Source organism: Megalopta genalis, chromosome 4 (genome assembly GCF_051020955.1).
Source record: "Megalopta genalis isolate 19385.01 chromosome 4, iyMegGena1_principal, whole genome shotgun sequence".
Classification (NCBI taxonomy): Eukaryota; Metazoa; Arthropoda; class Insecta; order Hymenoptera; family Halictidae; genus Megalopta; species Megalopta genalis.
In genome coordinates, this window is record NC_135016.1 from 25,788,329 (window position 1) to 25,813,136 (window position 24,808).

Consider the following 24,808-nt stretch of genomic DNA (forward strand, 5'->3'; position numbering starts at 1 on the left):
AACCGCAATCGTGTCTCCTCTTCTCAAATTGTCCATTTTTCTGCACAATTTGGGCGTCAATTAGAGAGACATTACTGTACACGGTAAAATCAGCTCGTAAATTCTATTAGTAACGCTACAAATATTTTTTTTTTGGTGCATACATAAACCGGAACCAAAGCATAATTCGTAGAAAATCGTAGATGGAATCGTAATCCATTGAATTTAAATCATAATTCACAGTTCAATGATTCTATCGATAATGCTCCAAGTACCTTTCTTTTCCAAGATGCATAACTAGACCAAACACAACGCATAATTACCGAACACGCACGCAATAAACGCGAGTACAGTAATGTCTCCCTAATTGACGCTCAGATTGCGCCCAGAAATGGACAATTTGAGAAGAGGAGATACGATTGTTCGAGCCTTGCAGCTCGTTTTTAGAATTGTTGACAATTCGTATTGTATAAAATTTTCGTATTTTATTGTAAAAAAAAATGTAAAAATAAAATGTGTAATGTAAAAATTCGTATTGTATAAATTTTAAAATACAATTGTATATAAAATTGTCCATTTTCCTGCAGAATCTGAGCGTCAGTTAGGGAGACGTCACTGTACAGTAAATTCTCCCTAATCGACGCTCAACTTATACACAAAAATACACAATTTGGGAAGTGGAGATACGATTATTCGAGACTCCGTGCGGCTCGTTGTTATAGTTGCCGATTGTCAACAACTATAAGAACGAGCCGCGAGACTGGAATAATCGTATCCCCTCTTCCCAAATTGTCCATTAGTGCGCAATCTGAGCGCGAATTAAGGAGAAACGTATAACATCATGTATTCTTCTTCCTCTTCTTCCTGATAATTTTACAATTTCCAGGCAACAGGAACGCGAATATTTGTTTAGACTAATACTTGACCCAAGGGTTGAAACTTGACAGTGTAAAACATCACGTTTTTCCACGCAACAGTTGACGCCGTACGAGAACGCAACAGAAAGCATCCACAATTTAGAAAATTGAAACCGACCAACTTAACAAAGTATCCATTGTCCAATCTATAGAAAATTGACAACACAGTCGACGATTTACCCTGTACACTTTCAATCTCATGGCCGAGCAAAAATTCGTCGAAACACGAATAAAACAATAACAGTATAACACGCGAGATCATAATTTCTCCGCATAAACGACGGGCCAAGTTCCGAGATAAAAGGTACGGAACGCTTTGGGCCCGGAGAAAGTTAATATTTAAAAAGGCCCCAAAAGGTATCCGGCTAGTTTTGCGACCGTTTTTAACAAGGTGTGCTCAGGTGGCAGAGCGTGAACACAGGGGTTAAATAACGAGTCGCGTTTAGGCTGTGTCGTGCGAGTTGGCTGTGGCCACGGTGGAAAAACCGGAAACAGTGTTGGTACATGTACACCGAGAAAGTGACCCTAGAGAGACACAAGGTTTAGGGTAGGACGCAGCTCGCAGGAGCAGTAATATCGATCGATCCGTTGAGTTCGAGGCTCGACAGGGTCGACTGGGGGTGCTGCAAGTAGAAAAGCTCTTCCATAAGCAGGCAGGCAGGCTGGCTGGCTGGCTGGCTGCCCGGGCACGGATCGTTTCCACTGTCTGTACGTCCGTCCGTCCGTCTCATCTCGTTTCGTCACGTCACACATCTCTCGTCTCGTCTCGTCCCGTCTCGTCCCGTCTCTCGTCCCGCCTCGTCGCTGGCGTCTGTTCCTCTCTGTCCCTCCGGTTCTCGGCTCCGATCATCGATGCTTCTCCATCGGCACAGCTCGGCGGGATTTCGGATTGTGTGCGACAACGACGACGACGGGACACGGTAATCCTGATTCCAACGGTGTGCTAACTCGTGCCGGACCCGCTCTCTCTCTCTCTTTCTCTCTCTCTCTCTTTCTCTCCGCCACATCCGCCACGCGTCCGTATAGTCCGTGGCTGTGACCCTGAAAACCAGCAGTGACAGTGCGTGCTCTGACCTTGGCACGCCGTTCACCAAGTTCTCCAATGGCAGCGCGAGCAGCGGTACCAGCCACAGCTGATCGACCACCGGCCAAGCCGAATTCCCGTCGACGACGTGCTGCCCGATTGCGTCACGAGGAATAATCAGGTGCGTGGTCATGGTGCGATCCTCCTTTCGAGGGCTGACTGCCGTCCGGGACGTTCGCGGCGCGGCGGTTGAACGACATTGTCGGTACGTCGGTTACGTAATGGCTCGGACACGTCGGCGAGCGAGGCCCGAAAATTCCGTTTCGCGATCGTCCAAGTAAATCCGAAAGCCTCGTACGCGCGTCGATTCTGTCCGCTGGTTGCCAGCGCGATGGTCCGCGCCTTTAACGTGCATAGATTCTCGTGTCCTTGACGACTCGCGATCGTTAGATTTCCGTTCCGACACGGAACGAACGATTCCCAGCGATCGCTGCGGAACAGACGATCGGGTTCGATGCGAGGTTCGCGTTCGGATTCCGAGGAGAACAGATGTTGCGACGCCGAGGAGAGTTTGACAGAGCACGGGAAACGACGAAGTGCGTTGTACAGTGAATCGGAGAGGCTTGGATCGCTACGACGCTTCCGCGTTTACGAATCTCGTGCTTTTTCGAAGACTCTGGTTCGACGGGGCAGACGGCTTCGGCGCCGATTAATTCTGCTCGCGCGGATGAATTCTCGCCCGGGTGTGCGAGGATTATGTCACGCGCCTTTTCCTTTTTTTTTGTTGCCCGAATGTTTGCCCGACGAGCGATTCGTCCATGGCCGATTTCTCCGGACCGCGACGAATTTGCATTCGTCCTCCCCCGTCCCGCTGTCGGCGCCCACGGTCGTTTCTGTTTATTCCGCGGAACGGTCTCGTGATGCAACCTCACTCGACGATGCTCGTGAACGTGGTGTAGTAGGGGTTGGAAATTTCACGTGGGTCTCTCGGTGCGGGTTACACTGACACGGTTTTCGCGGGGACACGCAGCACGGCCGGGTCCGTCCGGGTTTACGTAAGACCGTAAAGGGTGTCGGGTGCGCGTACAGCGACCAGTGAACCGCTGTCACGGTCGGTCGGCTGACATTTAAACGGTTGACTTTGCCGCGAAGGGTGAAGCGAGACTGGTACACTCTCCGCCACACCGATTTCCTATTATTATCCGAACTGTTAACAACGACTCGCGCCGTCACGGAAAGTAGGTGGCGGCCGATCCGGCGGTTTATAAATAAAAATTGTTTGGGGGCGAGCGCGAGAGCGCGTGGGCGAGATAGTTGTTTGAAAACACGATCCGACGCGCGAATAATGTCCCCGGGGCTGAACAAAGGGGCCCGGCGAATTGCTTTCCGCGGAGTCGATTAAAAATAATGAGATATAAAAGTTCGCGCAGCGAGGGGGCGCGCACCAAACCCTCCGCCGCGGGAAGACGAAAGCCTGCTACGGACAAGGTCAACAGCTGACGGTTAACGTTAACCATCCCCGATATGTCCTCACCGACGGATTCTAATCACGATCGATGCGCTCGTTACTTTCTCCCGCCGCCGCGCGCCGTTCAATTTATCGGGATCCTCTCCCGGCGAAGTGTGCCCATCCGCGCTCGAGTGCGCGTACCCAGCCGCCGATCTTTATCCGGGCCTCCGATTAATCTTAATTGCGCCGTTCTTTTCCCGTGCCGAAGATCGGCTTGTGCTCGACGATTGTAACCGCCCGCGCGTTCTCGCCCGACCCCGAATTATATCCTCCTCGAGCCGAGGATCGCCGCGAGTGGAACGTTCCAAGTCGATCCGGCGTCCTCCTCGATTCGAAGCCGACCCTGGATTAGGTCTTCGGAACCGTATTCCTCGGCGGTTTCACTCTTTCTCTCTCTCTCGACGACGACTCGGCCTCGGAAATGGGACGTTTCGGTTGAATTGTTTCGGATCGCGTCTATTTCTGAACGCTGAAAATCATGAGTGAACTACGGAAGTGCTGAACTACGCAGACTTCGTGAGCGAATTCGTGTTTCCATGCTCGAGTTTACGGAAACAGTGAAATTACTTCCGCTTAATTCTGGCAGAAATAACACGGACGGATAGTTAATTGTTATCTACGTAGACTGATTGTTAAATAATTTGATTATTAAGTGCAGTCGAGCCGAAATAGTTACGAAATGTGCATTACATTTTTCGCCGTATTTGCGAGAACACTTTGTGGATAGTTGAATGAAATATTTCAATAATAATGAGGAGTACATAAATCACATAAATCACAGTGTATAGCGTTTCGTAATTATTATTGGAAACTATTCTATTTTATATAAAAGAAGACAATCTCAAAAGCTCGCACCTCGCACCATACTTTTAACTTTCAATCGTTTTGAAGCTTTCAAGAGTTTTTGAGCAATTCCACTGTTAAACGTAACACTGCTGAACATCGATCGATAACATTAATTATACTGTTCAACTAATTAATTATACTGTTCGACAGTGTACCCCGTGTCACGTTTGTCTGACCAAGCCAAACCCATTCTATTTCAAGATCCACCAAACGCACGTTACATTTGTACATAATTATTGAACCGCAGATCTTTACTCGTTAATGGGTAAGTGTACATTCTCAGAGATTAATCGATTTTTTATTTTTATTATACGCATTTTTCTGACTGATAACAAAAATCCCTTTCCTATTTCGATTTCTACAAAATAAGTTACAAAAATAGAAATTTGCACAAAGATACAAGATAATTATTCTATATATTATACGGATGCATCTCGTTACAATTAGTCAAAATAATTAACTGTCATCGTTCTCGTGACATGTTTCAGTTTAATGCCCAACTATCGCGCAAGTAGAATACGATTGCACAAGTCAGACACACGAGAATTCTACTTCGGTACTTTCAGACTTCTTGACGATTAACCCTTCGCACTCGAAGCTATTTTAACTGTAAATATAAAATCATCTTTCTCACTTATAGTATTTTTATTTTATACGATAAAATACATTTTATGCACACGAAATTGACACTTGGGACACGCGCAACGGTTACACTCTTAACAATTTTCTAAATCTAAACTTTGTTAACACAAAAATTATCTTAGAACGTGATGTAACAAATTTGAGTGGTGCCTCTGAGTCACCACTCGAGTGCAAAGTGTCGATAAAATCGATGAACAATATACAGAAATCGTGAATTCTTTGCATTTATTTTGAAAGGCATTAGAAGAATGTAAGAATATTATCAAATCGAGTCCGACTTATTAAAAAAAAAAGAAAAAAAAACCAATACATTTAACTACCGTTTCTCACAAAACAATTTTCACATCGTACAAAGATCGACGGTTCAATAATATGTAACGCGCGGTCTTTAAAATCCGTTGCAATGGTAGACAATAAGCGTTACGGACGATCTCGGGATTAACAATCGTTCGACGGTGTTCCGCGTCGTGCGAACGGTCAAGGAAGATGTTAATACCGGGAGCACTTAATTATCCGGGAATATGGGGTATTTCCATGGGATCGAGGCTATCGCCGGTCGTGTTCCGCAATTAACGCGGAGAAAAGGGAATGATGGAAATAGGGGGCGGGGTAGAAATACGGCGTGACCTGGACTGTCAGCTACAAAGCGGGGGAGCATTGGAAGGAGTAACTACGTTATTGCGTGGCCATGTATCTGGTGTGAACTTGATAACAGCAATTAGGACGTGAATAGTTATTGTTTAGCGGCGCGACCATTTCGTAAGCGTCCGAATGCTGGTAGGCCTCGAATCGTCTGGAACGTTAGTTCCGACGAACTATTCGCCGCGAAGAGAACTTTTGCCTCGGTATAAAGGAACCTTGGGCCTCGAAGCGACCGAAAAGTCAATAGGAGAGCACCTTTTGTCCGTGTCGGGTAGACTTTAAGGTTCGGTTCGCCGTCGAATCCAAGGAACCCACGAGGGAACGGGTCTTTATCTCGTCGCGTGTTATTTCTAGAAGAGAGACAGGCGAACGAGACAGTTCGAAGAATGATCGTCGAGAGAAAGTGATCGCGCCGCGAAATAGTGGAAATCGATGATAGCGTAGCTCGCGCGGTTCGACAGCGGTTTCAAATAAACAATGTACGCTAGCTGTTCACCGATAAATGTGCCAGTACGATATAGCATACGTTCGCAGAGCATGAAGAGAAGAAGACTCGACTGACTTCGCAGATACGTTCGGTGATAGCGCGAAGGATGGAGGAGTCCTCGTCTAGGATTCGTCACTACCTAGATTGCTGGGACGTGAGTATTCGAAAAATTAACTAACCCGTAACGCATGCGCGAATCATCGTGGACGGTTCATTTTGATCATTGCGACCGGACCAGTCGAGTAATTTTTTTTTAACAACGAAGTTGCTTGCTCGGATCGAATATCGTTCGAACTTGTAGGATGTAACGAAGTCGGTTTCGGTCTCATTAGCTAAATTACCGAGCTGTTTCGGAAAGTTGTCCCGTTCTTTCGCGAGAAAATCGAAGACGATTTTTTAATGCTTAGAATCAACGACGCATCGTTCCGCGTAACTTTATCACACTTTTCTGGCAGCTTTGATATCTTGTGCTCGCAGAAGTCCTGTTCTTTTTTTTCTTGGTAAAATACTGTGTCGAGTGCTTTTCAAACAGCCTTGCAGAACGGAATTCTTTCGATGAACGAAACAACTTTCCGAACAACCCAATACTTCGACTCCGTGGAATTTTCTGGGTGGTTCGGCGGTCAACGAGTTAATCGCCTGTCGTTTTCCTTTCCTTTTGCCTCGAGAACGTTATCACTATTTGTACACGTTTATTTCATTTCATCGATGACCGAATTGATCGCATTAATCTCGTGCACGAATTTTTCGTTGGACATCTTCAAAGTTGGTAAACACTTACTGTGAATTAAAAAACTTACTGCGACTTTTCAGCCAAAGTCTAGACAACACAACACGCACGCGCACACACACACACACAGCGTTGCTAAAAACTCGATCTTCTCTGTCATACTATTGTTCTAATTCAAGTAAAAAAGGTTTCACACTCCTCGCTTTGAAGGCCTATCATCGATATAAAAGTATCCTCTCGAGTATTTGAAACAGGGAAACCGTGGCTCGGAATGAACGGCTGTTTAAAATGCTTTCGATTTAGCGTAAGTTATGTTAATTGCACGTAGCCGAGTGCGCACTTTCGGTGAGCGCGCGGTGCTTTTTGCCGGAGCGTTCATTCAGAAGGATGCCAACCACTTCGCGGGGCGAGGCTTCGTACTACGCAATACTTAAACCGCCGTGTGAACCGCCTATTGTTCTCCGGTTCATCATTTCGCTCTGTTCAAAATTGCATCGTTTCACAGCCACCCGCAACATCGCCGTTGAAGAAACCTCAGTTTCATTCTCGCGTTTCATCTTTTCATTTGTAACGTCGCCCTGGCAGAATGGGATCGATCAACGACCCTGTAAATAATTAAACAAGCGGAAAGAAGTAACATTTGGTCGAGCGAGAAGCAAATATTAAATGTTGAAATTGTGTTTCGCTATTTAAAAACTGTCGTTCTATAGTCATTTTATTGCACATTTTCGAAAAAGTCATCGTCGAACGATGAATCTAAGCAAATTGCCATTTTCGTGCGTGATTTTACAAAAATCAGAATCAAAGGAAAATTTTCTTCGACTAAAAAATTACTTGGTAAAAAGAAAATACAAATGCTATTAGATCTTACTAATTTATACGGTTTCTTGTACACGGAATATCAGAGAATTGCTTTTATAATTGCTTGTATTACGCATTTTCGAAAAAGTTATCGTCGAACGATGAATGTTTAAGCAGATTGCCATTTTTGTGTGTCATTTTACAAAAATTAGAATCAAAGGAAAATTTTCTTCGACTAAAAAATTATTCGGTAAAAAGAAAAGAAAAATGCTATTAGATCTTGTTAATTTATACGGTTTCTTGTACATGGAATATCCGAGAATTGCTTTTATAATTGCTCGTATTACACATTTTCGAAAAAGTTATCGTCGAACGATGAATCTTCAAGTAAATTGCCATTTTCGTGCGTGATTTTACAAAAATTAGAAACAAAGGAAAATTTTCTTCGATTAAAAAATTACTCGATAAAAAGAACATAAAAATGCTATTAGATCTTGTTAATCTATACGATTTTATAAACTGAGAATTGCTTTTATAAACTTAGAGGGAAATACTTAATAAAATTCGAGGGGAGGGGGAAGAGGATGTAATTCTCGTAGAAATATTCCGCACATGGCAAAACATTGAATTGCATCGGTCGCTCGGTATGCGATGTAATATTCTCCGGGTGCAATGTCGGTTCACCGTCGTTCGAGATTCGTGTTTGAAATATTCAGCTTTGTAAGCCGATACAATCGACGCGATATTCTCCGGAGCGACAGATTTCCGGGTGGTCGATCGATGGATAAGCGCGGCCCGGCCAGAATCCATCTCGAAAATGAGATTTGCTTGAACGTACACCTCGGGCTTTAATCGATTCGCAGCAACTGAATGCTCGCTAGCGCCAAGGCGAACCCCGAAGAAATCGCCGCGGGAACTTGAGAAATGCACGCGACGATAGCTATACGACCTTAATGCGAACGTCTATTACGCGGCGGAGACAAACAAACGGTTGCTGAAAATCTTTCAGAGAGGGTCCTTCTTCGCGAATTAATTTCTCGCCGGTTCGCCATGGCTCGTTGCTTCCTCTCGCGATCGCGAAGAAAAGCATTCTGCTGAACTCGAACTTTCATCTTTGTTCGGGTTGCCTAGAGAGAGGTGAGCATTCTCGGTATTGCGAAACGATGAAACAATGGTAATCAACTTCGAAAAGCGTCTAATTAACACTAGAACTGCTCGACGATCAAAATCACGGGCTTCTCATTTTTCTTTTTTCCCTTTACAATTCCTAATGTTACATATGTTATATATACATATGTAATATATAATATTAGGTCTACCGGAAAGTTCTGTCCGTTTTTGAATTGAAATATAACACAATTTTCATACATTTAATAATATTTATTGTAGAATATACTTTCCATCGTTACTTATGACTTCTCAAAGCGTAATACTCATTGGCATATATGATCTATACGGCGTTTCGCCTAAAACGGGTCACCGATTATATTCTACAGCTGCAATACTACCAGGTTATTATACATATACACAGGTTGGTCCGCTAAGAGTTAGCTCTTGAATATTTCTGTTATTGTTGGAAACGCGAAGGAACTTTGTAACATAAATATTTCAGCATAGAGAGGTCTATAACACGATGGTAACGATTCTCTTGCAGCTGGAGACGTTTCGAAGAATTTAAGAGCACCTTCATCTTTTTAGAACCACGCAGCTTCGTTGACTGAAATACTTCTATCAATAAAGTTGCTTTATATCTCCAAAAATAAGAGAAATGTTCAAGAGCTAATTCTTTCTAAACTACCCTGTATATATTAGGTCTACCGGAAAGTTCTGTCCGTTTTTGAATTGAAATATAACACAATTTTCATACATTTAATAATATTTATTGTAGAATATACTTTCCATCGTTACTTATGACTTCTTGCCAGCGTGATGGCAACTTGTAAATGCCATTTTTAAAAAATGATTTATTTTTAGAGGCGATAACTCAACTAGCGCTTGGTTGACATCAGCTTCAGTTTTGAATTTTTTTTTCTGTAAAAAGTTTTGCAAAGAGAGAAACAAGTGATGATCGGAGGGTGCTAGGTCTGGGGAGTACGGTGGATGCGACAGAATTTCCCAGCTTAGCTCTGCGATTTTCTGACGAGTCGCTAAAGCAGCATGTGGTCTGGCATTATCATCGGTAGCCATGTTTTCACGATCGCGTCTCGCTTAATAATGACATGAGACATCTTTGTTTCAGTTTATTTAGGAGAGTACATGTGCGTAAATGCAATGATAAAGAGAGATAGTCATATATGTCTCAAATCAACATGTGCATATGGATTGAAACTTGAAGTGACACTATCGGACAGAACTTTTCGGTACACCTAATATTACATATGTTATAATGTTATAATGTTACTGCGAGAAAATTGTTGATCAACTTCTCTAGTCGAGCATATATTACAATAATCTTGTTATTGCGATAAAACAATATTCAGTTTACCGTTTGAGATATTTTGCCCGAGGAATTTTATGGAAACGTTGGAATTAGTTGAATGTTAAAAGTCGATCCGTCATCATGCATTCGTGGCATTTTGTAAAACGCATTTATCAACGAAAATAAATGTCTACGCTCCGTTTCGTTAAGCAAGAATCTTCTACTGACACGAGCGCAAGGCAATTTCGCTTGATTCTGATTTTCATAAAATAACATGCCAAAATAGGAATTTGCATAAAGCTCTGTCTATATTAGTATGAAATAACTAAGTTCGTATTTGCTTTCCGTTTTTCATTTTCGTCATCCAAATATTGGATTTCACTTGCAAACTGAACAATGTAGAATAACCCAGATGAAATCCAGATAACATATTTTAACCTATTGCTCGATCATATTATTCGTTGTTGCAATTCTTCATCCTTCGAAATTTCCTAAGCATAAAATAAAGATATATTTCACGCGCGTATATATTTATTTCAATGCTAACATTATTATATCAGGAAAGCATAATCACTTTCACGTTCGCTCAATTCTGTTTCACGTTTTCGTGACCACCTAATTATACCACTTACACTATTATTTATTTCAACACTAACATTATTATATCAGAAAAGTATAATCACTTTCGTGTTCGCTCAATTCTGTTTCACATTTTCACGACCACCTAATTATACCGCTTACACTATTATTTCTTTCATAATGTGACTTTTACTCTGCATTGTTAAACCACGATATTGCAAAATTAACGTTCAGCCTATTCATTTCGATAACGGTCATACGAAAAGGTAAAAAATGGTCTTCAGACTGCAATCTGCGCCAGTGTCCGAGAGAACAATCTCTATTTGTGTTCGACGTCGACCTGTCACGGTGAAGGAAAAGTTGGACGACATACCGCAGCCTGAAACATCGTATCAATTTGTTAGCTCTGATTTCCCAATGGCCATTAGCATTCGTAATTCCGGCAGAAAGTTCGCAGAAACGCTGCAGTTAACTCGGAGGCGTTGCACCTTGCGAGTGTAGATCAAGCACCGGTCATTAAGGAGAACCGTGTCGGTGATTTTCGTGGAATTCCGAGGCGCTTTCCTTCTACTTACCGCGGTAACTTTCCACATTTCTCTAGATTTGTGCGCTCTCCGGTACAAATCTTCGATACCGCTGTTCACTGGTAGTTCAACTTCTGTATTCTCCCAGGAGGATGTTAACATCCCGATCTCCACGGACGCGGCGTGATTAGATGGTCATCGATCCATTTTAATAACGTACGGAACCGTAGTGTTCAATTATTTAGGGATTAGGCCGCGGACTATAATTGATTCCTATGAACTGTCGAGGCTAAAGAGAAATCGAAAGAGTGATTAAAGTCTATCGAGTTCCCCCGATGTTCAATTATTTTTTAATCGACTTGCATCCGTGTCGGAGAATCATATGATATTGAATGAACAGAAATTGTTGCTCGTAATAGAAATCATTTCTACACTTTTTTCAAACCTTGAACTATATTAATTATGGATTTGTTTCTTATCCCGTTTTCTTTTAACTTTTGCTACGACTTCGTCGACTCCATCCGTTCATAAACATTGCTTACGTTTGTCAATATCAGCTACTGTATAATAACTAGACTGTGAATGTTTATTTCTATTCTTAATACTTTTAGTGAATTAAGAATAACAGTATTTTCTAGTTCCTTAAATGTTCTTCCTGTTATCCATTTGCTATACTTATCTTTCTCATAATAATAATTCTCCAATAATAACTATTACAAACAATAGCCATGTAACTAGTTCCTTAAATGTTCTTCCTGTTATCCATTTGTTATATTTATCTTTCTCATAATAATAATTCTCTAATAATAACTATTACAAACAATAGCCATATAACTAGTTTCTTAAATGTTCTTCCTGTTATCCATTTGCTATACTTATTTTTCTCATAATAATAATTCTCTAATAATAACTATTACAAACAATAGCCACGTAATAATCTTAACAAGATTGAAAATCACGTATCCGCATTCCTAAATACTTTTTACTTCCCTACCGTTTTAAATTGCACCAAAAATCGTTTCCCTCTCAACCGCAAAAAAATCCACGGTCTACTTCTTTATGGATTTGCATCTTGGTATAATAAGCTAATGAAATTCGCTATATTTGTGAGATAATTCGACGACATTTGTACGATACTTTTGGACGATAGCGAGCATCATAGCGTATTCTTGTAGGACTCTACAGGGACGGAGTAAAGGAATTCAAACGATTTGCATTGTTTTTTTTCAGCCGAATGACGACAAATATTCGGTGGCGAACAGCCAAGCGCCGTTGCAAGGCGGCGAGGATGAACACCCCGAGCGAGGAACATGGACGGGGAAGTTCGACTTCCTGTTGTCACTTCTGGGGTACAGCGTAGGGCTCGGCAATGTATGGCGGTTCCCCTACTTATGCTACTCGAACGGCGGCGGCGCATTTCTAATACCGTTCACGATTATGCTCATCATCGCCGGATTGCCTCTGATGTTCATGGAACTTTCCTTAGGTAACGAGTACTCCATCGTCCGAAAGAGGACATCTAGAGTCCTATATCATCGTTTCTGTTGTCGTCTATGCTACACCACTTGTATTAACATAGATTATCTTCTTCTGGAAAGCAGACCATGTTTTTAACGCTCTTCTGGCACACTAAATTATTTGGAGAACACTTTTGATTCGCGTATCAATTTTATTTTTTAACTTATAATGTTTTAACTTTAATCATTTATATCATTATATTATATCATTATATATATATATATATATATATATATATATATATATATATAATTTATGTCACTGAAATAAAGTTGAAATAAATAATATATAATATATAATAATAATAATAATATATATATATATATATATATATATATATTATATATTATTTATTTCAACTTTATTTCAGTGACATAAATTTTCTTCACAATCGTGCGAAAACAAGTTTAAAAATTGATCCACAGTTCTGGAATTATACGTATACAGTAATGTCTCCCTAATTGACGCCGAAATTGTGCAGAAAAATGGACAATTTAGGAAGAGGAGATACGATTATTCCAGCCTTGCAGCTCGTTTTTATAATTGTTGACAATCTGTAACTATACAAACTAACCGCCGAGGCTCGAATAATCGTATCTCCTCTTCCCAAATTGTCCATTTTTGTACAAAATCTGAGCGTCAATTAGAGAGACATTACTGTACGTAGAAATTATTTTGCGGGAACAGGAAACAGAGTGACAGAACACTCCTCTTTCTTGTTTCTTTTTCTCTGGTTGGCAAAAAATCCTGTTCATTGTCACAATACTCTCGTCATGGCGTATTTATGGTTATTCTAATTCACTTGAAAAGGCTTAGGAAATCCGATTATCTCAGCATTATCTCAGAACTCGGACTTCTCAACACTCAACACACAATTCCTTCGCTAAAGGATCCTTATATCCCCACCTTCCCTCACCTCTTTCTTCAGTTTGTATCGGCCTCTCTGACTGTTGGCGAACACTTCGCTATACCGAAGATAAAAATAGGCGAGAGGAGCGAAGATGCGCGGGGTCGCTAAGAAACAAAGCGATTATACTTATCGATTGTGTCAAGAAATTATACGTATCGATTGTATGTTTATAAATAATAACGGAGACGGTACCAGAATCGCGGTCTATCGTGTGCACACGAAAAGTGTCTCGTATGTAGCCTCGTTCTAGCGTACACGAATCTTGACATTCGAAACACCTAATCCATTATTTCGTAGATGATCTGAAAATATCTGACTACAGAAACATTTAGCGTCTTTCCTTCTTTTTTTAATGAACAACAAATTTTCTGTTGTGTTCTTTACTCGGCTCAGATTCAATCATCGCTAACACGTACTTGTGATCGAGTTATCAATCACTAATTATAATAGAAATTCTGTTTTATATAATCATCTTTTGTAACGCATTTCTACGCGGAGCCTAATATTGTAACAAGTTCTTTAATCTCTTATATATTAACCCTTTGCACTCGAAGCTGTTATAACTGTAAATCTAAAATAATTTTTCTGATTTATAGTATCTTCATTTTATATGACAATGTGCATTTTATACATGCGAAATTGAGTCTTGCGACTTACACAACGGTTATACTTTTAACAATTTTTTTCAATCTAAACTTTGTTAATGTAATCATTATCTTAGAACGTGGTATAATAAATTTTAGTAGTGCCTCAGAGTCACCACTCGAGCGCAAAGGGTTAATTATGAGTTGTTCTATACTTATTTTACTTCGTTTTACAAAACGTATCGATCAAAAAATTTTCCAACATTTGTATACATATGAATTTTTTGACACATTTATCAATTTCTCCATTATTTATGTTTTCGATAGCTCGCCGGAGGATAATGTCCTTGGCACTTGAAAATATCCTCATCAGCGAAGGATTAGCGTTACGCTAGTAGTACAGTAATGTCTCCCTAATTGACGCCGAAATTGTGCTGAAAAATGGATAATTTGGGAAGAGGAGATACGATTATTCGAGAGTCTAGCGGCTCGTTTTTATAATTGTTGACAATTCGAAACTATAAAAGCAAATCACAAAATTTGGGAAGAGGAGATATGATTATTCCAGCTTTGCGGCTAGTTTTTATGATTGTTGACAATTCGAAACTATAAAAGCAAATCGCAAAATTTAGGAAGAGGAGATATGATTATTCCAACCTTGCAGCTCGTTTTTATGATTGTTGACAATTCGAAACTATAAAAGCAAATCGCAGAATTTGGGAAGAGGAGATATGATTATTCGAGCCTTGCGGCTCGTTTTTATAATTGTTGACAATTCGAAACTATAAAAGCAAATCACAGAATTTGGGAAGAGGAGATATGATTATTCCAGCTTTGCGGCTCGTTTTTATGATTGTTGACAATTCGAAACTATAAAAGCAAATCACAGAATTTGGGAAGAGGAGATATGATTATTCGAGCCTTGCGGCTCGTTTTTATAATTGTTGACAATTCGAAACTATAAAAGCAAATCACAGAATTTGGGAAGAGGAGATATGATTATTCCAGCTTTGCGGCTCGTTTTTATGATTGTTGACAATTCGAAACTATAAAAGCAAATCACAGAATTTGGGAAGAGGAGATATGATTATTCGAGCCTTGCGACTCGTTTTTATAGTTGTTGACAATCGATAAGCATAAAAAAACGAGCAACAAGGCTTGAACAATCGTATCTTCTCTTCCAAAATTGTCCATTTTTGTGGAAAATCTGTGCGTCAATTAGGGAGACTTCACTGTATTCCGACAGTTCGGTCGTGGCTTACCGGATCCCCCGACACCGTTCCAATGTTTATGGACGAGGGTGTGCGCGTCGTATCGGACAAAAATAGCCGAAGCGGCTTAAGAATAAGAATGCGAACCGTTCTTATCACCCTGCCAGTTCCCAAGGCCAAGTTTGTTCGCGTTCGTTAATAGAACCGGAATAGACCGATCAATGAACGGATCTACCTTGCTGCCCGGTTACGTAACGATATTTTTAGGCGTTCGTCTGCGAACCCGGTTCGCGGATATCGACCATCCGCGAATCGCGGCTGCACACACTATCCCGGCCACGAATGGCCGATCGATCGTGCGTTTTTATTTTTCTCTGTTTCGATATCATCCCCGCAGGTCAGTACGCGAGCCTTGGCCCAGTGGCGGCTTACAAACGCTTCTGTCCTCTGCTGCGCGGCCTCGGATATGGAATGGTGCTGGTCAGTTCCGTTGTGATGCTTTATTACAACCTGATCATCGCCTGGACGCTTTATTACATCTTCGTTTCCGTCGTCGGTGAGTACCTGTGACTGCAATAACCGGTTATAGCTCACCCAGTCCGACAGAAGGCGAGACCGAGCCTCGGGAGATAGGGGTCGAGCATCTGCCACAAAGTTTCTACACCTAATCGATTTCGGAAGTACCATGTAGTTCGTTGCTCTGTAAAAAAATAAGCATTTCCTGCATTTCATTTGCAGTGATTCGCAATCTATTCATCGCCTTCTTAGGCCAGAGTCGCACGAGCGTCGAAAAAATACAGTAATGTCTCTCTAATTGACGCTCAGATTGTCCACAAAGATGGACAATTTAGGAAGAGGAGATACGATTATTCGAGCCTTGAAGCTCATTTTTATAGTTGTTGACAATTCGTGACTATAAAAGTGAAGGCTCAAATAATCGTATCTCCTCTTCCTAAATTGTCCATTTTTGTGCACAATCTGAGCGCCAGTTAGGGAGACATTACTGTAGACGCTGAGATCATCTTCCCTTGTTCTTCTAGTTAACACGTTGAATGCCACGGGGGGCACCGGTGACCGGCACTTAACTTGGCGGTGACGTCATGGGGGCCACCGGTGACCGGCGCGCTCAAATTGATGAAAATATATATAATTTCAAACAAATGTCGATATCTAAAATTTTGTATTATTACCATCGTCGATTCGAACAGTGCCCCTGTCGCAATTAACACGTCAAACATGGTTATACACTGTAACTTATCTATTGCAGATAATATTTCAACATTATACGTATCATGTAAAAGAAAATTCATCGTGGCGCCACGGACAATTTCTGTAAAACCGGCGTGGCATTCAACGTGTTCAACGTAAAAGAAAGAGAGGCAACCAACGCCCGTCGATTCGGCGGCGGTCGTGCGACTGTAATTCAATTTTTTCCCTACGAATGTTTTCCTGTCACGCTCGCGCTCCGTCTAGAGTTCTCCACAAACTTATACCGAGCGCACAAAGATACATTTTTCATGAGCGCAGCGTGTCTATGTCAACAATGTTCAGAAGTTGCACGCTGTAAAGCGTTTCTGTACGTAAGCGTAAACATTGTAATTAGACTAGGAAGTTTCACGCGCTCGAGATGTTTATACATTTTTAAGATATAGAGAAGCAGGCGTACTAATTCTTGGACTATGGTTACTTTGACCCAATATATTTAAATCATTGCCTAATCACTCGATCTTCGGCAATCGAATCACATAAATTACTGTTACGCTGGAAACAACACAAACACTATACAGTGATGTCTCCCTTACTGACGCTCGGATTGTCCACTAAAATGGGTAATCTGGGAAGAGGAGATACGATTATTCGAGCCTTGCGGCTCGTTGTTATAATTGTGGACAATTTATAACTATAAAAATAAACCGCAAGGCTCGAATAATCGTATCTCCTCTTCCCAAATTGTCCATTTTTGTGCGCAATCTGGGCGTCAATTAGAGAGACAATTATTGTAGTTAGCGTGGGTTAAGATGGTCCTCCCAAATGGCATCGCAGAAATTTCCTAGCTGACAAGTCGACGTTATTTCTCATCCGGATCTTTATCAAATCCACGAAAAATGGAATTAATTTCAACCCTTGTCCCGACATTTTTTTCACAGTTGAAAGAGTTAAGGACTTCTACGATCGTAATCGTTTCCTAGAAGGAAGAGAAATTATTTATTACGTGCCTACATTTATTCGATAGCTTCAGCATCGATGACACGAGAACAGAATCTCCTACTTAAGTCAGTCTCGACAATGTACAGCGAAGGGTTAAAGTGCACCAGTCTGATTACAGTATATATATGTATAACGCCAACAGACAATCGTGTTTAATTGCTTCCGATACACTTCCACCCGTGATCCTTCTGAGCTAATTAATTTCACGTCGGACAAGGTCTTAGAACGACTTACCGTTCATCTAAATAATGGACGGCAAAATATCGGCCATAACAGGCTAGAGGCCATAATCCGAATGCGCTACCCTCTCTGATGAAAATGTGTTTCAGCGACGTTCGTGGGTGCTGGTAAACTGCCGTGGAGCAGATGCGAGCCGCCATGGAGCACGGACGATTGCTTCATGCCAGAAGCTGCCGAAGCGTGCGCGTCTCACAACATGACTTACTTTAAAGGGAGATGCTTAAACTCAACTCAAATGGCGTCCATGAGCCTAACTATTGAGAATATCACTAGTGCAATTAGGAAGCCGCCAGCCGAGGAATACTTCAAGTGAGAATGTTTCGAACATCGGTCGATGTAATCGCCGTGAAACTCGGGCATCGCGGTCTACAACGGTGGCTGTCCTATTTGTTGCAGTAATCACGTTTTGGGGATGAGCAGCGGAATCGAGGAGGCAGGTTCCATTCGACCGTCGATGGCAATAAGCCTTTTACTGGCTTGGATCATCGTCTTCTTCTGTCTCAGCAAAGGTGTTCAGAGCTCGGGGAAGGTTGTCTACTTCACCGCTCTCTTCCCATACGTTGTTTTGGTAAATACAAACTTTAGGCACGCTCCTAGAAAAAAGGAACATCTCTTTTCTATCCGAAGGAGAAATTAACTTATCTCGATCGGTGCTTCACCGTTTGAGTTCCAGGGGTTATTCAGAAAACACGGTCGAAAAGTGGCGAACAGCGGCTCGTCAAGATTGACAAACAAAACAAAAAGAAAAAAAGATGAAGAAAGAGAGCAGCTATACGATGTATATGCGTCACTAAAGTTTGATCGCGACAGAAGATCTGAACAGCACGATCGCGCTGCTTGGGACTCAAACGGTTAAGAACACTGAAAATAGGATCATAATTTTAGAAAATCTTGATCAACACTGAAATCGGTTGACACTAAAAACGAATAGTCTTGCCAAAAATGCCGAGATTTATTTTACCCGTATTTCGCGAAAGTTTGAGAATCTTGTTTAACGCGTTGACTGATACAGCAATGTCTACGAAAAATCGCGTAAAATTAGAACGATTTGTTTCATAATGTAGGAATAAAGAAGACAAGATTCTATTATAGAAATTACTTCTGGAACGCTCTTGAAGTGTCGCATATGACAGTGAAAGTGTTAACGACTAGACAGTGAATTTTACACATTTATGGCAAAAATGGGTGGATGAAATATACAACAATAGAACGTTTTAAATAATTTTAGAATGTCGATATATTTTTTCCAACTTATTGGAATTATCGTCGACGCCTCGCAGTCCGAACTTACTGACATTGTTGGAAAGGAAAAAAACAGTGGATCGTAAAGCGAAACCGCACCTTTTTGTCCTCAGATCGCTCTATTCATTCGAGGTATTCTACTCCCCGGTGCCAAGGAGGGCATTCTCTTTTATCTGACGCCCGATTGGAAAAGACTAATGTCCGCGAAAGTGTGGAGCGACGCCGCGGTACAGATCTTCTTCGCCCTTAGCCCTGCCTGGGGCGGTCTCATCACGCTCAGCTCCTACAACAAGTTCACCAACAATTGTTACAAAGACTCGTTGATCGTTGCCGTGAGCAATATCGGCACGTCATTCTTCGCCGGTTTCGTGATCTTCTCCGTGATCGGGTTCCTGGCCCATGAGCTCGACGTGCCGGTCGCCTCTGTGGTCGACCAGGGCGCTGGATTGGCATTCATCGTGTATCCTGATGTGAGTACTACTTCGTGCATCGTCGCGCGGTTAACCTTTTAGGTACGGCTGAATTCTGCGCGAGGCTATTTCTCTGGACGGCAGAGTCTGATGTGTACTGTACAAAGTCCGATACTGTATATACAGGGTGTCCCAAAAATGTTTCGCAATCCGAAAGTGGCGGGTTCCTCGGGCCATTTGAAGCAATTTTTTCCTTTACAAAAATTGTCTCCGAGGCACCGTTAACGAGTTATTAACGAAAAACAGTGACCAATGCGAGGCGAGATCATCTGCCGCGAGGTGGCCGAGCCAACGGCGCCAGCGGTCGAGCAGTCGAATCCCAGCTCAGCTGGCGCGAGGCGGCCGAGCCAGCGGCGCCAGCGGTAGAGGCTTCGTGCGCTGGTTGGCTGGGCCGCCTCGCGTCAGCCGTACTCGATTCTTATTGCTCACTGTTTTTCGTTAATACCTCGTTAACGGTGCCTCGGAGAACATTTTTGTAAAGGAAAAAGTTTCTTCAAATGATCCGAGGAACCCGCCATTTCCGGATTGCGAGACATTTTTGGGACACCCTATAGACTGTTGTAAATCGATGTGAAGACAAAAGAAGTGTGAAACAATGCATATGAAGACGATTATTTGGTTCAAACGATGAGCGAGTGAGCTATTAGAGCAAGCCACTATAGTGGTGCGTCGTCCAGAGAGATGACATCCGCGAAAGCCACTGTAGTGGCGTGTCGTTCTGAAAGATGACATCCGCGAAAGCCACTATAGTGGCGCGTCGTGCCTAAAAGGTTAAATCGAACGTAGGGGAAGATGGGGTAAGACGGGATTGTTATTCCTTTCACGCTACAGTAATGTCTCCCTAATTGACACCCAGATTGCGCAGAAAAATGGACAATTTTGGAAGAGGAGATACGATTATTCGAGCCTTGCGGTTTATTTTTATAGTTATAAATTGTCCACAATTATAAAAACGAGCCGCAGGGCTCGAATAATCGTAACTCCTCTTCCCAAATTATCCAGTTTAGTGGACAATCTGAGCGTCAGTAAGGGAGACATTACTGTATCGTGCTTCTTTTACGAGTGAACGAGACACGGTGGTAAAACGTTACGAGAAAGCAACGAATAATGTTAATGAAACGCAGGTGGTAGCCCGTTTGCCGGTCGCATCGGTTTGGTCGTTGCTCTTCTTCGTGATGCTTCTCACCCTGGGCCTCGACTCCCAGTTCGCCTTGATGGAGACAGTCACCACCGCCATATTGGACGCTTTCCCGCCCTTGAGAAGCTACAAAACGTGGGTGGTGCTGGTCGCTGCTGTTTTAGGATACGCGGGAGGAATTATTTTCACCACTAACGTGAGTTAAAAACATTCCTCAGTCTCGATGCTCGAAGCATCTTCGTACTGAATGTCGCGCGAGGTCGTCCGATCGGTCTCCCGTTCTCTCGGCTGCTAAACGCATCGTGGCTACTCGCAACCGACGCTACGCGACTGTAATTTCGATAACGCGTTTCAGGCCGGAGTCTACTGGCTGCAATTGATGGACAAGTACGCGGCGAATTGGTCGGTCCTGTTGATCGCTATAAGCGAATGCTTGCTGGTCGGCTGGATCTACGGCGCGGATCGGTTCCTCGACGACGTCCAGCTGATGATAGGACCGCGCAGTCGGCTCTGGAGGTTCTTCTGGACCTGGATGTGGAGGGTCGTCACCCCGGCGACGTTGTTCTTCATTCTGTTCTTCAATTGGGTCGAATACCAGCCGCTCACTTACGGAGGTTACGAATACCCGACATGGGCGAACAACGTTGGCTGGGCCATCGGGTTAATACCAGTCGGGGTCATCGGTGCCGTGACCGTGGTACGTTACAATCCATTCCCTGGCATGCAAATCACGTTAATCCGCCGAATGTTCGAAGATTCATAACCGTTTGAATAATTCGTTCGCGAGCCGTGTGTACGAACTCGATGAAAATTTCATAACTTGTACAATGGAACGCCGCTTCTCGCTCGAATATCGATCACTCTCCTATTGATTTGGTTGATCCGGTTACTCTCGGGTAATAATAGCATCTTCGTACAGCGAAAGTTACTTTGATCGAAGAATTCTATTTTCGATGCGTGACGGAGTAACAGTATATTATACTTCTTCGAGATCGCGTTCTGCAAAGTCGTTTCGCCCGAACAATATTACTTCTGCATCTTGCGGTATTACGCTAAATATTCACGCTATGCAACAATGCTCGTTTCGTGGCTATCTAGATCCTGGCTGAAAATTGGCTCTGTTTGAAGAAATGGCTAAATTAACAAAGAATAGTTTTAAACGTTTTAATAAACATTTTGTTAACACTAAACCTACTACTAAACGCAATACCGAATCGTTTTATAACTATTATCAGACTGCATTTATTTAGATTTTCCATAATTTCGATTAGAATGTGTGTATAAATTAAGAAAATGATTCGATCAATTTTTATGGAAGGATTTTTATAATATCAACGATGTTTAAAGTGTTAGTGTTAAATTCGACACTGTGTATCATTTTCTATAGATACACAAACAGCTTTAACAACAATGGAATCGGATGACGTATCAATTTCACGTTCGACAATCGAGCGAAAACAAGTTTAAAAATTCATTTACGTTAAATGAATTTTTTTTCTAATTATGGCGCTGTTTTATAGAAATTGACCATAATTATCAAATAAATTCTACATTGAAACACTTTACAAATACTGTAGGTCGAGCAGGCTCGAGTCCTCGTGTGTTCGAAAGCGCAGGTCATTGACCAATAATACGATCAAGAAGGAGATCGCTGAAACTTCGAATTTGGACGCGTTCGTTGAAGAGGAACTCAGCGATCGAATGTATTACAGAATCAATTGAGAGACCGACGCCGACGGTCCGCCTACGACGACGACGACGACGATGACGACGACCTGGACAACCGGCCATCCTATCAGAGACACGAGAAAGGTAGAACGAAGAGGAACAAGGGGAAAACCGTGTGGTGCCGGGCGAAAATGCTGCTGCAGCCGACTGCGGATTGGGGTCCAGCGTCCAGGAATCCTTCGACACCTTCGAGAACGCTCACCCACACACCGTCGCCAGGTAAACAGAGGACCGTAATTAAAGTTCATCCGGTTGCGACCGAGCGTCATCATCGGCCGGCCAATGCACATTTCGATATCGAACACGTTGCGGCTGCCGCCGACACGAGACTCATCAACCGTCATTATAATCGGATTCGTGTCGCGTCCGCGGATAATTAATTTCGATATAATACGACACATATTGCAGGCGTTATAAGGACGTATGCGACACCGATTTGCAACCGGATATCTTGCCGTTCTTTTATCGATCGAACCGCTCCAGCTGGTCGAATCGCGTATCCGCTTTATTCCGCGTGTTCCATTCGACCATCGACCGGTGAACTTGCAAATTAGTGGATTTAATTGCGCTAACTACCATCGACGATCCTACCTGTGCACAGACTGTTGCTTTTGAGAAATCCGATTGTACGAAAGTAGTACTTTGCAACATCTCCAAGGTTAAATGGTACAGTAAATTCTCCCTAATTGACGCTCGGATTGTGCATAAAAATTGACAATTTGGGAGGAAGAGACACGATTATTCGAGCTTTGCGGCTCGTATAATTTCAATTCGTAACTATAAAAAGGAGTCGCAAGGCTCGAATAATCGTATCTCCTCCTCCAAAATTGTCCACTTTTGTGCGCAATCCGAGCATCAGTTAGGGAGACATTACTGTATTTCGACGACGACAGTCTTTCTACGACGAGTTATGCTTTCAGGAGAGTACGTTCTCTAAACACGATTATTCTAGCTTTGCGGCCCGTTTTTATGGTTGTTGACAATTCGTAACTATAAAAAGGAGTCGCAAGGCTCGAATAATCGTGTCTCCTTTTCCCAAATTGTCCACTTTTGCACTCAATTCGAGCGTCAGTTAGGGAGACATTACTATATTTCGACGACGACAGTCTTTCTACGACGAGTTGTGCTTTCAGAAGAGTACGTTCTCCGGACATGATTATTCGAGCTTTGCGGCTCGTTTTTATGGTTGTTGACAATTAGTAACTATAAAAAGGAGTCGCAAGGCTCAAATAATCATGTCTCCTTTTCCCAAATTGTCCACTTTTGCGCTCAATTCGAGCGTCAATTAGGAAGACATTACTGTATTTCGACGACGACAGTCTTTCTACGACGAGTTGTGCTTTCAGAAGAGTACGTTCTCCGGACACGATTATTCGAGCATTGCGGCCCGTTTTTATAGCTATCGACAATTCGTAACTATAAAAAGGAGTCGCAAGGCTCGAATAATCGTGTCTCCTTTTCCCAAATTGTTCACTTTTGCGCTCAATTCGAGCGTCAGTTAGGGAGACATTGCTATATTTCAACGACGACAGTCTTTCTACGACGAGTTGTGCTTTCAAAAGAGTACGTTCTCCGGACACGATTATTCGAGCTTTGCGGCCCGTTTTTATAGCTGTCGACAATTCGTAACTATAAAAAGGAGTCGCAAGGCTCGAATAATCGTATCTCCTTTTCCCAAATTGTCCACTTTTGCGCGCAATCCGAGCGTCAGTTAGGGAGACATTACTGTATTTCGACGACGACAGTCTTTCTACGTCGAGTTGTGCTTTCAGGAGAGTACGTTCTCCGGAGGTCATTCGAAGGTCGATACGTTATGCACGACTGAATCCATCTTTCCATTAGCTACGACGTTACACTAATCAAAATGTGTCATCCCATTTAAAAGAGCGACGGTGACGTTGGAATATCGGAAAATACAGTCGCGCGAGAGAAAAATCTGCTCTATCACGTCAGTTTCACCGCCGCGCCGGGGCAAACATGTTTTCCTCGGACATTTCCTCGCATAGTTCGAAACCGCGCGGACACATTTCAGGTGGAAACGGGAACTCGCTCGAGCTCGCTAAATATCGTATACAGGCCCGATCAACTACTTTTCTCGATTCAACTTTGAAACTCTCTGCTGTACCATAAAACCGTGTTAGCGTTGAACTCTAACGCCGGGTCCGTGTAGGTCTCCGCCTACGCAACCCGGCGTGATCGATAACTCGGATACAGTCGGGTCGCAAACTTACGCGGCCGCCGTGCCGGGCCAGATGAATATTATTTGCAAGGCGTCGCGACGTCGCGAGCCACGGTTTTCGGTAGGTTAATCGTTATTTCGACCCGCGCCGCTCCGGTTGTCGTTATAATAAGGTTCAGGAGTTTAATTAACGCCGCCCGAGCGGCTGACGTTGTGTCAAGGTCTTCCGCGCGCGGAAATTGTTAGCGAAACTGGATTATAGATCGGAGGATTCGTAATT

General features: G+C 42.6%; 1 protein-coding gene across 1 annotated transcript in view; it reads left to right on the forward strand.

The window, feature by feature from the left end:
* The first annotated feature begins 1,523 nt into the window (after positions 1 to 1,523).
* The window catches only part of LOC117223010 (sodium- and chloride-dependent glycine transporter 1), a 33,518-nt gene continuing 10,233 nt past the window's right edge, over positions 1,524 to 24,808 (forward strand). Inside the window, exons 1-10 of the mRNA XM_033475093.2 lie at positions 1,524 to 2,101; positions 6,095 to 6,201; positions 12,331 to 12,586; positions 15,721 to 15,879; positions 17,861 to 18,080; positions 18,168 to 18,339; positions 19,127 to 19,483; positions 20,608 to 20,817; positions 20,977 to 21,318; positions 22,334 to 22,568. Coding sequence (XP_033330984.1) covers positions 6,154 to 6,201; positions 12,331 to 12,586; positions 15,721 to 15,879; positions 17,861 to 18,080; positions 18,168 to 18,339; positions 19,127 to 19,483; positions 20,608 to 20,817; positions 20,977 to 21,318; positions 22,334 to 22,568 — 1,999 coding nt within the window. The 5' untranslated portion in view covers positions 1,524 to 2,101; positions 6,095 to 6,153. The remainder of the gene's footprint in view (positions 2,102 to 6,094; positions 6,202 to 12,330; positions 12,587 to 15,720; positions 15,880 to 17,860; positions 18,081 to 18,167; positions 18,340 to 19,126; positions 19,484 to 20,607; positions 20,818 to 20,976; positions 21,319 to 22,333; positions 22,569 to 24,808) is intronic.